This window comes from Pan troglodytes, chromosome 2 (assembly GCF_028858775.2).
Source record: "Pan troglodytes isolate AG18354 chromosome 2, NHGRI_mPanTro3-v2.0_pri, whole genome shotgun sequence".
Classification (NCBI taxonomy): domain Eukaryota; kingdom Metazoa; phylum Chordata; class Mammalia; order Primates; family Hominidae; genus Pan; species Pan troglodytes.
The window spans coordinates 126412574-126427616 of NC_086015.1; the positions used below are offsets into that span (position 1 = coordinate 126412574).

The following is a 15043-nucleotide window of genomic DNA, read 5'->3' on the forward strand; positions in this document are numbered from 1 at the left end:
AGATGCGCCTGCCAGCAGGCCAGCCTGGGGAGGCAGTGTTCAGGGAAAAGGCAGAGCAGAAAGGTCAGATGAGTGGTGTCAGCCATGGAACCAGAGAAGCTGGAGGACAAAGACAGGGAGGAAGGCTGGGAGGGGCCCGTCTTAGTCACCAGCACAGGAGAAGGTGGGAGGCAGGGAGACTGATTTGGGAGGAGGAGGGAAGAGTAATGTGTTCTAAGTCATGGTGGATTTGAGGTTACAATGGGACTTCCAGCTGGAAATGCCTGAAAAACACCTGGAAATAAGGAGCTTGGATGAGAGGTGAGGCCTTAAGTTCTTCTCGGCCATGGAAATCACTGGAGCCATGCAGAGGAATGAGATCTTTGAGAATTGCAAGGGCTCAGAATAGAACTGGAAGCAGAGAGAGGGCTGCACTCAGCTGGTGCAGGGGCTGTGGCACAAGCCCAGTGGGAGACGTGGCAGCGTGGGTGCAGCCCTCTCCCCAGAAATGCTCCAAGAAGGGGAGCTGAGTTATAGAGAGGGAAGCAGGGGAGCAAAAGCTATTGCAAGACCCTGGAGATCCATCCTTGCATGAGGCAGAGTGGAGGGACCCAGTGGACAGCAAGAGACTGAGAAGAATAACATTTATCCAATGCCTGGCATTTATTAGAGCATCTAGGCTCTCAGTAAATATTAGTTCCTTGACTGAGTAGATGCTTTACATACATTCTCTGCTCTTCGTAAAGATCCCATTGTCCTCATTTAACAGAAAAGAAAATGGAGGCTCAGAGGGGTTTAGTAACTTACCTAAGGTTGCACAGCTGGTAAGTCATCTGGACTTGAACCCAGGCCCGCCTCACTCCTTGGCCCATGCTCTCCACCAGAACAGAAGCTGAGAACCAGAAGATAATGAACGATCATGTAGGGTCCTAGAGGGGGCAGGAAGGAGGGGCCTGGGAGCCCAAGTGGAGGTGCCTCTATGCTCTTGTCAAGGAGTTCGTGGCCCACAACTAGGGGGGGCTGCCCTGACCTAAAATGGCATCAAGTCTTCCATATTTTACAAAATGGCTCTTTAATGGGCTCCTCAGAGGGAATCAGGGAAGGTCTTTGCTGGTGGCACAGATTTGTTTGTGTTTAAACTGTGGTTTTAAAATGAAATTTTAGAAGGATTGTAGTGGTTTCTTCATGCATGTTCCCCCGAGTGGTTGGGACATTGAGGGTGGATTTCCTTGCCCATCTAAAAATCTCTCCTTATGGCTGCCTCCCCACTCCCCTGGCTTCTTGCAGCCCTGAGGCCCCCCCACCCCCAGAGCCCACGTGGGAAGAGCAGCAGACAAGCGTGTTGCACCTGGTGGGGGACAACTTCCGGGAGACCCTGAAGAAGAAGAAACACACCTTGGTCATGTTCTACGCCCCTTGTAAGTAGCTTGGGTGCTCACTGAGTGGCACGGTAAGAGGGGTTTGGCCCCACCAAACCAAAAAGACCCGCACACCCACCCCAGGGACCAAGGCAGCCGCTGATGGATCCCAGGGTCATCTCCATTATGAACCAGGCTCTCCAATTTTATTCCAGGCTAAGAGGTCCTTCAAATCCAGGGCCTCCTTTTGTCAGACTTGTCGGGCTCTCCTTCCTTTGGGGCAGCCTCTCTCGTGTCTGTCCTAAAGCCCTCTGCCTCTGTGCTCGTCCCCTCTTGTCCCTGGGCTCCTCCATGCCCCTGTCCCCTACCTGCACACTTCCCACCCCTCAGCTGCCCCCACCCCCTCTTCCTTCTCCAGACACTGACTTATCTTCGGCACCTTGGAACCCCCTCTCCCTGCCCTTCCAGATGGCTCTGGAGCCGTGGCATAGGCACAGCCACATTCACTCCTGAGCTCCTGTGCTGTGCTCATTTTAATCAGAGCTTAAGCTGAGGAAGTGACACGTCTGCCGACATTGGCATCGGTGACCTCAGGTTTCTGTGTATTCCCATTTTGAAGTTGTTAATTGATACTTACAATGAAAGGTTCTTAGAATTTCCCACTCTCTGCTGCCCTTCTCTCTCTCCCCCAGGTTACAGCTCAGCTTAATGGAGTGAGGATAATAAAAGCTGCAGTCTACAGAGAAGCCAGGCAGCTCCATCTAGCCATAAACCCACTCAGTTGTAGCCGGCCCTCCTGTTGGCTCCCCCTGTCCCCACCTTTCAAGTGTCAGTAATCCGTGGAGTCTCTGTGTTCTCAGGGTCTGAGAGGGGCCGCCACAGCCTCAGCCCCTCCTTGAGGCAGCCTCCCTGCCCATCTCTTTCTGCCTTTCCTTCTCAGAGTGGGACTTGTCCTCTCCCAGTCCCTTACAGAGCTTCCGGCTGTCCTCTTCTGTCTGTAGGGTGTGCCCAGAAGCCTGAAAATTTTTGGGAGCTGACATCTTTCCTCTGGCATTAGGGGGTGGAGGACTGAGCCTTGCCCAAGGCCATGGGGCAAGTTAGTGGCCGGCCCCTCCCGCAGCCTGGATGGCTCTCTCTATGTCACAGGCACAGTCCAGAGAGTGAGTGTTTTCAGCAGCAAGTGAGAACCTGGCTGCAGGAGTGGAAGCCCTTGACCAGACGAAATACCTTCCCCCAGACCTCTGGACCAGAGCCCAGTGCTTCCTCTTCCTCTCTTCAGCTCCTCCCTGACTGAGGGGACTTCATAGCAGACATAAGCCCCCCGCCACCCTGACCCTGGCTGCTGGGGCAGACAGGTGCTTGAATCCCCAGGGAATCTGGGAGAGACTCTTACCCTTTTGGGCTGCCAAAGATCTACAACTCCTTCCTTCCTGCCTGCCTGCCTGCCTGCCTGCCTGCCTTCCTGCCCTCCTTCCTTCCTGCCTGCCTGCTTTCATTCCTGCCCTCCTTCCTTCCTGCCTGCCTTCCTTCCTGCCTGCCTTCCTGCCTGCCTTCCTTCCTGCCTGCCTTTCTTCCTGCCTTCCTTCCTTCCTTCCTTCCTGCCTTCCTTCCTGCCTGCCTTCCTTTCTGCCTTCCTGCCTGCCTGCCTGCCTTCTGGCCTGCCTGCCTTCCCGCCTGCCTTCCCGCCTGTCTTCCATCTATCCATCAAATATCAGCTCTGTGCTGTGCAGTGTCTAGGGCCCAGGGTACAAGGGAGGGAGACATGTCCCTGCCAGGCCTTGAGGGGCTCACTGTCTACCCTGACAAAATTCTAAGCGCAATCCATCCAGGGCAGGGTCACTGAGTGACTCAACCTCTGGCAGAGGGCTTGGTCCTTAGAGTTTCTTCATTTCAGTTACTGCGTTTTTCTGTCCCTAAACCTTGCCCCAGGGACATACATCTTTATCAGTGGGTTACAGGGGGAAGACTTTCCAAGGACAAAAAAGATACATCTTTTGACTTTTTAATAATGAAAATAATAATACCTATTTTTATATATAAATATGGCATATACTATATACTTTTTATATATGAAGGATCTAAACACTACAGAAATGTCAAATAGTAAAGTCAAATGCCTGATAGAGGTCTAAAGGAAAAGCAGCATGCCCACACGTTCCTGCTCCCCTTCTAGCTGCCTCACCCCAACATCTTACCTCCCCTCACATCTCTCCACCTCCCAAATCCCTTCTCCCACCATGTCTGCCCCTGCATCCTGTCTCCCCAGCTTCTGCACAGCTCTTCCTCCTGCTGTTTCGTTGTTCCTTTTACGCTGAATGGTCTGGTCATGGTGACTGCCCTTCTCAGGCCAGCTTGGCGGAGTCTCTAGAACTGCAATTGTCCAGCCTGTCCTCAGTCTTTGTTCCTCTTTCCCCACTCTGGGAGGCGTCTTTGGTTTTCCGCTACACAGAGGCAGTGCCTTTTTTTTTTTTTTTAAGCCTACATTAAATAAAAAAAATCATCCACATCTGGCCCTCCTGACACCTCTTGGAAGCATCTTCATGCACTTTCTGAAACAGCCCTCCCTCCCATTATTCATTGGCCCCACTCTTTCTTTCGGATAATGAGAAAATTAGATGCAACAGAAAGCCATTAATCTGAGGCCTAGATATTTTAAATTGATGGTAACAGGAATTTACACTAGGCTGACAGTTACCTTTAGACTTTCAATGAACAAAGAGGTTAAAAAGGAAAAATTAATAGTGAAACCAGGTTTTGAGGAAGGGGGGTGGTTATTTTCAGCCAGCCTAATGCTATTATGGGCATAGGCCACACACAAGGGGCCTGCAGCTGCCTGCAGGAGCTGTCTGTGACGTACCTTGTTAACCAGTAGATTGCGCTCTTTAAGTGTTTTGAAAATTTTATAACATCATCCCTTTATCGTGTGACATTTTCATGAATTTGAGCTATTTTTCTTTCTGTTACGTCAAATTAGTGAAGTGTTACTTGTAATTGCCATTTTAGGCTATTAAAAAATCATCCAGTCTCTGCCATGAGCTAGGCTATGCTAGGCACATTGCTAAGCTGTGCTTGTCTCATTTCTGATATAACCCATCACTGGCCCAGGTCTCTTCTGCTCCTTCTGCATGAGACTTGGCAAAGCCCTCTACACCCCCACCCCCCATCACCCCCCACAATGCTCTGGGCCAGCTGGCCACTCTGCCAGCCAGACCATGTGGGTGGTCCTGCTCATCTCAAGACTGGCTCAAGGACTAAATTCAGATTAAACTTGTAGCTTAGCCTTAATTTGGTTTCACAAAACCCTTTGAAATGCCAGTCATTATTATCTTATTTTAAAAAGGAGAAAGTAGATGAGCAGAGCCGTTTCTGTTCCCACCGTGGCATCTCTGCCTTCCCGAGGCTGAGGGAGGCCGGCTGACGTAGAGGTGTGGGCTGGAGCCTCCCCTTGCCCAGGGAAACCCTCCCCTCAGAGCCCTTCTGTGCCCTGGGCAGTTCTGTTCACCAGTGACTGGGAAAGGGCTGAGAGAGGAGGGGGGTTTGGGTTCTGATCTGTTAGTGCTGAGGGAAGGGCTGGATCAGCCTGCAGCTCCTGGGCTCACCAGGACAGGAGGAGAAAGTGGCCCCCACAGAGGTCCCTACCCTGCTTCTGAGACACTGAGGTCAGAGTTGGGGCTCAGGGTGATGCCCAGAACAAGAGACAGATGCTGGAGGTAGGGGCCCCAGTATAGCTCAAAGGCCTTAGGCTGCTCTGACAAGCCTTCTCCCTGGGACAGGGAGCATCAAGGGACCTGAGGACTGCCTGGTGACTTCCTGTAGCTCCTCTCCCTCTTACCCTGACCATGGCCTTCCTGTTCCTGGCTTTGAGGTTCTGGTTATTGTAGAGCAAAGGGTAGATGGAGACCTGGGGACCAGGGCCTGATTTGGCTGCTCACAGTCTGGGCTGGGTGGAGGTTGCTAGGAATGCAGAAGTTAGCAGCAAAGCATGAGCCGTGGGTGTAGAGTAGTTGCCCCAAAATCCCCCCACCCTGCATTTCCCAACGCCACTTCCTCTCAGTCAGGAAATGGAGAGATTTGCTATTGTCCCTGGAGCAAGAGAAGATTGTAGCGGCTCTGAGAATCCCGTGCCTTCCTCTTTAAGCCCAGAGCTCCCTCTGCCCCCAGGGTCAGGCTGTTCCTCGTCCTCTGTAGAAGGAGCAGAACTAGACTACAGTGACCATCGCCCCCCAGCCTGGGCAGGAGCATATGATGCTTGTGACAGGGACTCCTACCAGTCCCCCCTACCAATAGATCAGACATGGGTGGGAGGTGGTTAGAGTGGCAAGGTTGACAAAAGGACCCTGACAGTGTGGTGGGCAGTGGGGGGCTCCTGGAGAGCCCTCTCTGGAGCTTTCAGGAAGGGTCCCTGGCCCTGCAGCCTCCCTGCACATGCATCACGGTCCTGTGTGCTCTCTTCCCCTCTCACACAGGGTGCCCACACTGTAAGAAGGTCATTCCGCACTTTACTGCTACTGCTGATGCCTTCAAAGATGACCGAAAGGTAAGGACAGCGCTCTTCATCTCTTGATCTGCCTCCAGCTAATTCCTACACCTTCCTTCTTGTCATTCAGGTCCCTTCCCCAAACAGGGGCAGATCTGCTAAGACCTGTAAGCAGGAAATTCCTTGGGAACCAGGACATTCTCTTTAGAAGGAAGATAGGGCAGGCTGGATTTATGCTGCAAAATCAACTAAAAGGGATATGCTGAACCATTCCAGCACTTACTTGGAGGAGAGGGATGGTTAAAGGGGTCATCTATTTACTTTTTTAGTGTTTGAATCTTTTTACTGTAGGATTGTCATCATGCATTACTTATATAATTAAAAATACAAATTTAAAAATCCAACAAAAGTCAACTGGAGGATGCCATGGTGGAGGAGAGCAAGGCCATGTCAGTGGAGCCTCGCCCTGCCTAAGTGAAAGGCTCCTGCAGCTGCTGACTGATGAAGCATAAAATTAACAAGCTAGAGCTGCAGATTGGATTAGAGTGCAGGGCCTCCAGGCGCGTCCCCCAGGCGCATCCCCCAGGCAGCTGGTGCAGTGGGGGCTTCTGCTGGGAGAGGGCTTGTGGGGCAGGGAAATACCCCTGAATTTGGGGAAGTGTGATTGACTGCCAGCCTTTGAGTTCCCTTCTCATCCATGCCAGGCGGAGCGCTGGTGCAGAGGACTGCAAACATTCCTCCCAGCCCTGAGACTCAGTCATGGGAACCTCTGGCCTAACAGGCCCTAGAAGCTGGCAGTCACGTGGGATCTGCATTCACACACACCCAAACCCAGAGTCACGTGCGGGGGTGCCTTACTTTCCTGGGTGGAATCCCAGGTGGGGCCAGGGCAGGCTGGAAGGAACCAAGGCCAGGCATAAGCTGAGCATAGAGTCCTAGATGATAAACAGGCCAAGCAGGCCTAGACGGAGGTTCAGCCAAGGCAGGAAAGGGGAGCAGGTATTAGTGGAGCAGCCCTCACAAGCAGAGACAGATGACCATCCCAGGGCCGGGTGGGCAGGGTTTGAAGTTTTGATCAAGGCCAACAGGAGGTCAGGCCTAAAGGTACCATCCAGACCTTGTGGGAGCAGAGATACAGGTGCTAGGATCACCTTAACAGGCCCAGAGACAGTGGCAGAGATGGGGTAATGAGAACTTTACAGGGACATAAAGCCAAAGGAAGCCAGGCTGGGGACAGGCCCATGCAGGGAGAGTGGGGATGAACTGGGAACCTGATTCTCACTTAGACCCAGAGCCCAGGACTCTCTCTGGAGTCAGGAGGTCCCATTGTTACCCAAAAGCCCTGGCTGCGGCTTTGAGGCACCCCTCACCCCCACCAGAAGGGAGTACAAGGACCAGAAGCGTTTTCTCCTCTGCCTGCCCCTTTCCCTGCACTGAGTGGGGTATGGCAGCAGGGGCTTCCTTCCCGTGTCCATGTCCCTCATTGTTCCCACCCACTTGTGCACAGCACAGGGTAGTTGCTCCTGCTTGGTGGTCCCACGATATCCAGCATGGCCTGGGCTGCCAGTCCACAGGACCAGAATAGCTCCCACTCTGTATTGACGTCCATCACGTGCCACCCAGAATGCTGGGTGCTCTGGGCAGCAGGAGAAAGGCTGAGGTGTGCCATCTCCCTGTCCCACTGGACACTCAGGTCTCCATAGGCCCCAGGAGATCTGTGAGGGTCCTGAGGCATGACTGGCACACAGATCCTGGGCTTGCCCTCCCAGCCATGCTGGGGAGCATGGTGTCAGGGAGCGTGGTCCAGCTGAGGCACCTAGCGGGCTGGGGAAACCCTGAAGGGGCAGCCCCATTGACGTGGCCCCTTTCTGCCCACTAGACCGCCACTGAGGCTGTCCTGTGGCCTGACCCACATCAGTGCAGGTGAGGCCAGACTTGCCAGGCCTCCAGCGGGCAGCTGAGAGCCCACGTCTTCTCTTCCCATTCCCCCTCCACTGCTACATGAGGGCCCATTTCCTTGATGCTCCCCTCCCCTTAGACACTGACACACCTTTGCTTGATTGTCTTGGGCCAGTGGTGTTGTGGCCTTTTCCTGGGTTCAGTCCCCCTGTCTCTTATTCCCTCTGTCTCTCCTTTCAGCTTCCTTTATTCCAAGCCAGGGATCACCCTCACTTGCATTCAGGAATGCACTTCATAACCTCTCTGTCTGAGGCAGGTGGCCTGCCTGGGTTTCCTGGAGGTTACATTCATGACATCAGGGAAGCCAGCCATCTGGCCTGGGGGGCTGAACTTACTGGTGCCCACTCTGTGCTCCAGGCATGGCACTGTGACTACTGGGTCCCATCCTACAACTATCAGATCAGAGTCTCTGGGGGATGGTGCTGGAAATTTGTGGTTTTTAAGAGCTGGCTCTTGTGCTGGCAACAGGCTGGTGTGTGGGGACTGTTGGCCTGTCCCCTCTCCCTTTACTCGTGAGGGATCCAGGCCCAGAGAGGAGCTGTGTCCCTTGCTCAGGAATGCCCAGCGGGTCACTGACAGCCAGAACTGGGTCTCCTGACACCCCAGGCTGCCACTTCTTAGCTGGAATTGTGGGGTTTTTCCACCCAGAACCCAGCCCCTGTTCCTATCCCAATCAATATGCAGTTGGTTGTTCACTTCCATTTTCATAGCCAAAGTCAATATTAGCTCCTGCAGAGATTTATTTTACTGAATCAATAAAGCTGTGTGTGGCAGCTCATATTTTAGCGGGGGAGCCTCCACCCCCTCCCGGGAGCTTACTTGGGGACTTTATCGGTTGGCACGCTGGTGGGGAAAGGAATGCAAAGTGTTAGTGTTGGAACAGATGGTGTTATTGAAGGGGCAAGGCAGACAGGACCTGTGGTGGGCTGGCAAGCAGGTAGGGGGCTCACCTTTCACTGCACGTCAAGGTGTGCATCCTGTGGGTGGTGTGGGGCCAGGTGTGAAGGTCACCCTTAGAGGGAGGCCCTGAGGCAGTGGGGGCCCCACCTCTGCCATGGGCCCACTTCACTGCTGGAATCTGGCCATGACATGTAGGTCCTCCTGTTTATGAGGCTGGCTACTGCCTTTTCCAAGCGAAAGCTCCCTCAGGACAGAGACCTCATTTGTCCTTGAACTCCCCACAGTCATGACACCTTAGAGCTGTGTTAAATGTTGACTAGATGAAGGAACAATATAACATATTTGATATTTACTGAGAGCTCTTCTTCCACTGAAAGCATTTCTTACATCATATTGTCCTTACAATAGCTTGCTCAACTAGGTATTGTTACAGTGCTCATATTGCTGAAGAGGTGATTGAATCTTAGAGAGATCATATGCTAGTTTCTCAGCTGGAGAGGGGCAGAGTGAGAATCACAAACAGAGTTTGTCAGAGTTTGAGTTCTCCCAGAAGCAGACCCTGCTCCTGGGCTCATGTGCAGGGAATTTATTTGGAAAGTGATCTCAGGAAGTTCAGAGAGGACCCTGGAAGTGAGACACGAAAGGGGAGGAACCAAAGCAGGTGTTTTATGGGCAGATGACTGGATGAGTCACCAAGGCTCAGTCCCACAGGAGACCTCACCAGGAAACGTGACACAGAGCTGTTCCACTCAAAGGCCAAAGAAGCCAGGGTCCTTGTTCTAGTCCCCCATCTGTCATTGGCCTTACATCCAGCTCCTTGAGGCTGGGAGGATGCTCTGAGGCTGAGAGTAGCAGGTGCTGTGGCAAGGGCTGGTCTGAGGTGATGTGGCAGGACACCAGCAGCGTGTGCCCCAGGATTTGTACCAACCACCATAGAACAAATTGAGAAATCGTAGGTGTTCTGTGTTGCAGGTGATCAGTGCAAATCTTGAGTTGGGTGTAAGGGGACAGGCATTTAGGTGAAATTTCAATAGCTGAGAAGAGCTTTATTCGCTGCCTTCTTTCCAAAGAGTCTAAGCTGCTGCCTTTGGGGAGGATGCATTTGTCTCCTGTTCTGTGGAAACTGCGCGTGGATTCACCTTTGCAGCTAGAAGTTGCATTCCATGTGTGCGGCTGGCAGCTAGTTTAGGTGATTCAGAACAAGTATACATTTCTAATTTAGTAGATTTATAAAACCATACACTATATTTCCAATAGCTCCAGGGCATGTATACAAATTAAATTCATAATTTAAAGCAGATGCAGGGAGAGCAGCAGCCCAGAGCCATGTTCGTCCAGCACTTTCACAGCGGAGCAGCAGCTCCTGGCCCGGGCTGGACATGGGGCCTCAGCCTCTGGCTGCAGGGAAGGAAAGTATGTGGATGCCCGTGTCCCTGGGCAGGGCCCCATAGCACCTGCCCTGAGAAATGGAACCCCACAATTTGGCCAGGGGAGCATCTGCCTCATGTTTTTAAATAATAAAGTGCTTTAGAGGTGGGCTGCGGTTATCAGAAGTGCGTAGGGGCCAGTCTGCTGGCCTGGGTGAACTGGGCTCCAGGGGATGCTGGGGAAGGTATGTTTAGCCTACCTGAAGGACAGCTGCCTCTCTGCCCAGCCAGTTGTCACCTATGAGACTGCAGGGTAAGTGCCATCAAGTCTTCTGACTTTTAAAGAGAAGCTGGAAAGCCAAATTGTTATATTAAGTCTTCTGGCTCCATTTCTATGTTGGAGCTAATTCAGATTTATTTTTTTGTTGTTGTTAAATTCAATGTGGGCCAAATAGAAGAGGACTGAGAGCCAGATACAGATTGCAGGCAGCAAGTTTGTAAACTCCATTTTAAAAGTCTCACCGCATAGAATGTTACATAGCTGAAGAGTAGAAGGGAAGCGTGAGGGTGAGGGGGGTGAAGGTGGCACCTGGTGGCCAGGGGAGGCCGCACCTCACTCTTCTCTCCAGCTATCCGTCTGGCAGCTCACCTGGGCATGAGGGACATGATGAGTAAACGTGGCCATGGGGGCCCACAGGATTCTCCTACCTGGAAAGGGGCCTTTGTCCAAATGCAAATAACCATCAACCAAAGAACTGTGTGAATCATGGTTATTCAACAATTTTAAATTATCTTATTGAATCACCCTCTTTTAATTTCTTCCAAGCATTCATTGAGCTCTATGTAAAATGATCTAATTTGTCATACAGCAGATGCTTGGTAACTGGACTTTGTCAAGGTCAACGTTGTCCCCCAGCATCTAGAACAGGCTTGGCACACGGCAGGGTTTCAGTGCATGTTGCCTGGTAGGAGGACTCGCTCTCATGGGAATCTGCCCCATCTTCCATAACACCTCTGTACTGGGTATGGCCATTGAGGACCCCTTCTCAGGCTTCCCTGGTGCATGACCCTCAACGGGAAACAAGTTCCCCATTTCTGCTTTATACTGTCTTCCTTTGAAAAAACAACAAATGATGAGGAAAAGCTACCCAGCATGTGGAATTTGCTAGATGGTCAAGAAGAGGCCAGTGGCCAATGTGGGAACCACTTTCTGACCAAACATTCTGATGGCTTTACTCATGCGGGGCTCCTCCAGTTTCCAGATGTGCTTCCCTGGTCTCCTCCTCTTCTAGTCTTGGCTCAGATGGCGAATCATACAGAGCGCCTTTGCCCCACTCACCTGGCACCTGGACCACCTCCCTCATCCCTCACATCACGTCATGTTGGAATTGTCCCTTTATCCAACCCCTGCCCAGACACTGAGCCCCTAAGTGGGGACAGAGCTTGTATATGGGGTCGGAAGAAGTGACTGTAATAGCAGCTGACATTTCCTGACCATGAATCTGGTGCCAGGTTCTGTGCTCATTGGCCTCACTTGAATTCTCTTATTCAGTCTTCACAATATCCTGATAGCCTAGATACTATTATTATCCCCATTTTACAGCTGAAAAAAATGAGACACCAAGAGGCTGAGTTATTTTCCTTAAGTCTTAATGTCCAGGCAAACCAAGAGTGCACTTGGGGAACTTGACTTGAAAGCTCTTGCTCTTAACCTTGGCACTATACTGTCCCCCCAAGCTAATGTTCCGGAAATATTAGTGGAGAAATGATTAAATCCTACAGTCCCTTACAGATAGCACCACAGAACCTGTGGTGTTTACAAATGCTTTCGAGTCATCATTTCCTTTACGATCATCATACTCTTGATTTTAAAGGACAGTCTAAAGGCACTCCAGGCCGAGTCCCCTAACCTTACCCATCTGGAAATTGAAAACAAGCACCATCAGTCTCCAAGGAGCCCTGAGCTGGGGGTGCTTTGGTTCAGTTCCTACCTGCCACTGAGGAGAAAAATCAGAGTGGGCCTGTGACGTGGACTAGATGTGCAATCTGTGTTATGGGGTCCAGGCCTCAGCCTGGGGACACCCTGTGCCAATTCTCTTTACCTTGCCTCCTAGATTGCCTGTGCCGCTGTTGACTGTGTCAAAGACAAGAACCAAGACCTGTGCCAGCAGGAGGCGGTCAAGGGCTACCCCACTTTCCACTACTACCACTATGGGAAGTTCGCAGAAAAGTATGACAGCGACCGCACAGTAAGTGGGGGAGAGGCGTCTGCCCAGAGCTCTCTCTGCTGATGGGCAGGGAAACTTCCACTGAGGAGGGGCAGCACTGGGCAGCATCCCAGAAACTGCAGAAGTCAGCTGGAACACTGCACCGAGAGGCCCAGGCCCTGGGCCTGGCTGAGGCTTGACATTGTTGGAGAGTCCCAAGGGGTTGTCACAGATGTCCTGTCCCCAGAGGCAGGCTGGACTCCAGATGCCGAGGGTTTTCTCACTTGCTGGTCGGGGCTGGTGCAAGCCACGCAGACCCTCTCCACCTTGCAGGAGTCTGCCCACCTCTCCCTGTCATAGGAGTGACCCCCTGGAGGGGCTGGGGGTGTGGGGAGAGAGAGTGCACAGCCAGCTCAGGGATTAAAGCTCTTTCTCTCTCTCTCTCTCCCCCTTCCCTGCAGGAATTGGGATTTACCAATTATATTCGAGCCCTCCGGGAGGGAGACCATGAAAGACTAGGGAAAAAGAAGGAAGAGTTATAATTCCTGCCTCAGAAAAAGCTTTTCCATTACACTGTGAATGATACCTGTTTTGTTGTTTCTGAATTTCCACATGTTCTGAAGACAAATTTTTTATAGCCGCTTATGGCCATTTTGTACAATTTTGAAATAAAATTAAACCATTTATTTGGTGGTATGGTTTATTTTCGTGGAGTCTGTACTAAAAAAGGTGGATACTCACATCCTCCTCATTCCACCACCTCTGCTGGGAGGTACAGAGCAGTGTTCCAGTGCCCCATCTGCATGGAGGTGACTCCTGAGGGTGTCAGCCCCCTGTCAGTCATTTGAGAGCAGAACAGGGAAACTGGACCGCAGAATATCCTGCTGGAAAATGACAAGCTAATGAGAGGAAATAAGTCAAGATGATCAATGACTTTGGGAGGCTGAGGTGGGAGGATCACTTGAAGCCAGGTGTTCAAGACTAGCCTGGGAAACATTATGAGACCTCATGTCTACAGAAAATAAAGTTGCTGGGCATAGGGGTACATGCCTGTAGTCCCAGCTACTTGTAAGGCTGGGAAGGGAAGATTTCTTGAGCCCAGGAGTTCAAGACTGCAATGATCTATGATCGCATGACTACTCCAGCCTAGCTAGAAAGCAAGACCTGTCTCAAAAATAGAAAAAGAAAAAGAAAGAAAAAAACAAAAGATGATCAGGGAAATTGGGATGCTGAAGCAAATGGTAACCAAACACTAGCTTCTTCTGGATCATTGCGGTTTCAGCATTGGTGTGTTTCCTCTGTGTGTGTTTTCCTGGAACTTACTTAGGTATTTATCTTTCTCCAGCTATTTGTCTTCTCTTCGTCTCTCTGTTCCCTCCCCAATCTCCCTTTAAAGAAGATTAAGTTGCCGCTTCAGGGGCATGAATGGAGTGGGGGAAGGGGGGGCTCTGTGCCAGCTGCTTGCTGTGCACCCCGGCTGGAAGGGATGGTGTGTTCTCGAGGTGCAGATATTAGATCTGCTCACCCGCCCCCACCACCAACCATAATAACCCCAAATCTTTACGCCACATTTTCCATGGATGGGTGCCTTGCTGTGTACATCTCCTTTTTGACCCACCTTTCTGGTGAGTCCTCCTGCTTTCTGCATTCCTGCATGACTGACACCCCAGCCCTGTGCCCAGCGGTGCAGGCAGAGCCTGAGCACAGCAGTAACATGTTTTGTCTGCTTGGTGGTATTTCTCCATGGACAGCAGAGCGGCCTTGCGCTAGTATCTTGTCTTTAGTTATAAGTAGCGGTCCTAGAGTTGGATTCCTCCAGTAGTTCAGGGGGGCGTTGCTTAAGCTGCAGTACTTGGAAGCACGCTCTGGTGGCCTTGATGGGGACTTGGCCTGCAGGAACAGCCCTCCTTTCCTGGACCCAGCTCCCTTCCTCCTGGCCTAAGTCCTTCCTGCTGATGAATCTGCTGAGAGGAGGACAGAGCCTCCAAGTTCTTCACAGCTGTTTTGACGATGGTGCCACTGTGGGTGGTTTCATTAAGGGAAATCAAGGTTTTGAGAGCCCTTGTTCTGTGCAGTTCTCCAACTTCCCAATTGACCCTCCTGCCAGTTCAGCTCTTCTCTTTTCCCCTAAGCACCCACTTCCTTGGCAGTGGCCCCTGGACTTCACCCAAGGATTGGATATGAAAGACAGAAGCATACATTTAGACATCATTGAAACACAGTTACTGAGTCCCTTCCTGTTGGGGACCAGGAACATCTTACAAGGTGTCATTTAATCCTGACACAGGTGTTTACCATTCTAGCATGTGTGTGTGTCTGCACATGGGTCTCCTTCGTTATTTGGAGTATTTGTAGGGGGAACATATTTGCTTGTGTTTTTCAAAAAAGTTTTTTGTTTGTTTGTTTTGGGTTTTTTTTTACTGCACCTTTTCAATAATAACCTCACAAGAGCCACTTCCTGGCTGAGGACCACTAGTGCCCACCTGCGAGGCACAGGGCTTACTTTCTGGCCATTCCACATCCTCAAAGTTCAGACTTTCCTGGCCTAGCTTCTATATGAAGACTTAAAAACATGAAATATTGTCAATTATAGGTTTAAAAATTTTTTTTAACATATCATGAAATGGAATCCTCTTCACATCCCTATTTATTGACTTTGGGCATGACCTCAGCAAATTTCGTCGCAGCTCTGGGCAGCTGCCCCTGCGGACAGAACTCTCTTCCTCCACTCGCCCCCTGGCATCCGGGTTAGTTCTACTCCCAGTCACCATGCTTGGTTCTTTGTGGTTTCACTGA

At 51.2% G+C, this 15043-nt stretch overlaps 1 protein-coding gene across 3 annotated transcripts in view; it reads left to right on the forward strand.

Annotated features, from left to right (window-relative positions):
* The window catches only part of PDIA5 (protein disulfide isomerase family A member 5), a 94975-nt gene extending 82042 nt beyond the window's left edge, over window positions 1-12933 (forward strand). For all 3 annotated transcript variants that reach the window (XM_001151831.8, XM_016941760.4, XM_063807046.1), the window contains 4 exons: window positions 1267-1397; window positions 5804-5874; window positions 12155-12289; window positions 12709-12933. In XM_001151831.8, coding sequence (XP_001151831.3) covers window positions 1267-1397; window positions 5804-5874; window positions 12155-12289; window positions 12709-12789 — 418 coding nt within the window. In that variant the 3' untranslated portion in view covers window positions 12790-12933. The remainder of the gene's footprint in view (window positions 1-1266; window positions 1398-5803; window positions 5875-12154; window positions 12290-12708) is intronic.
* The last annotated feature ends 2110 nt before the right edge of the window (window positions 12934-15043 follow it).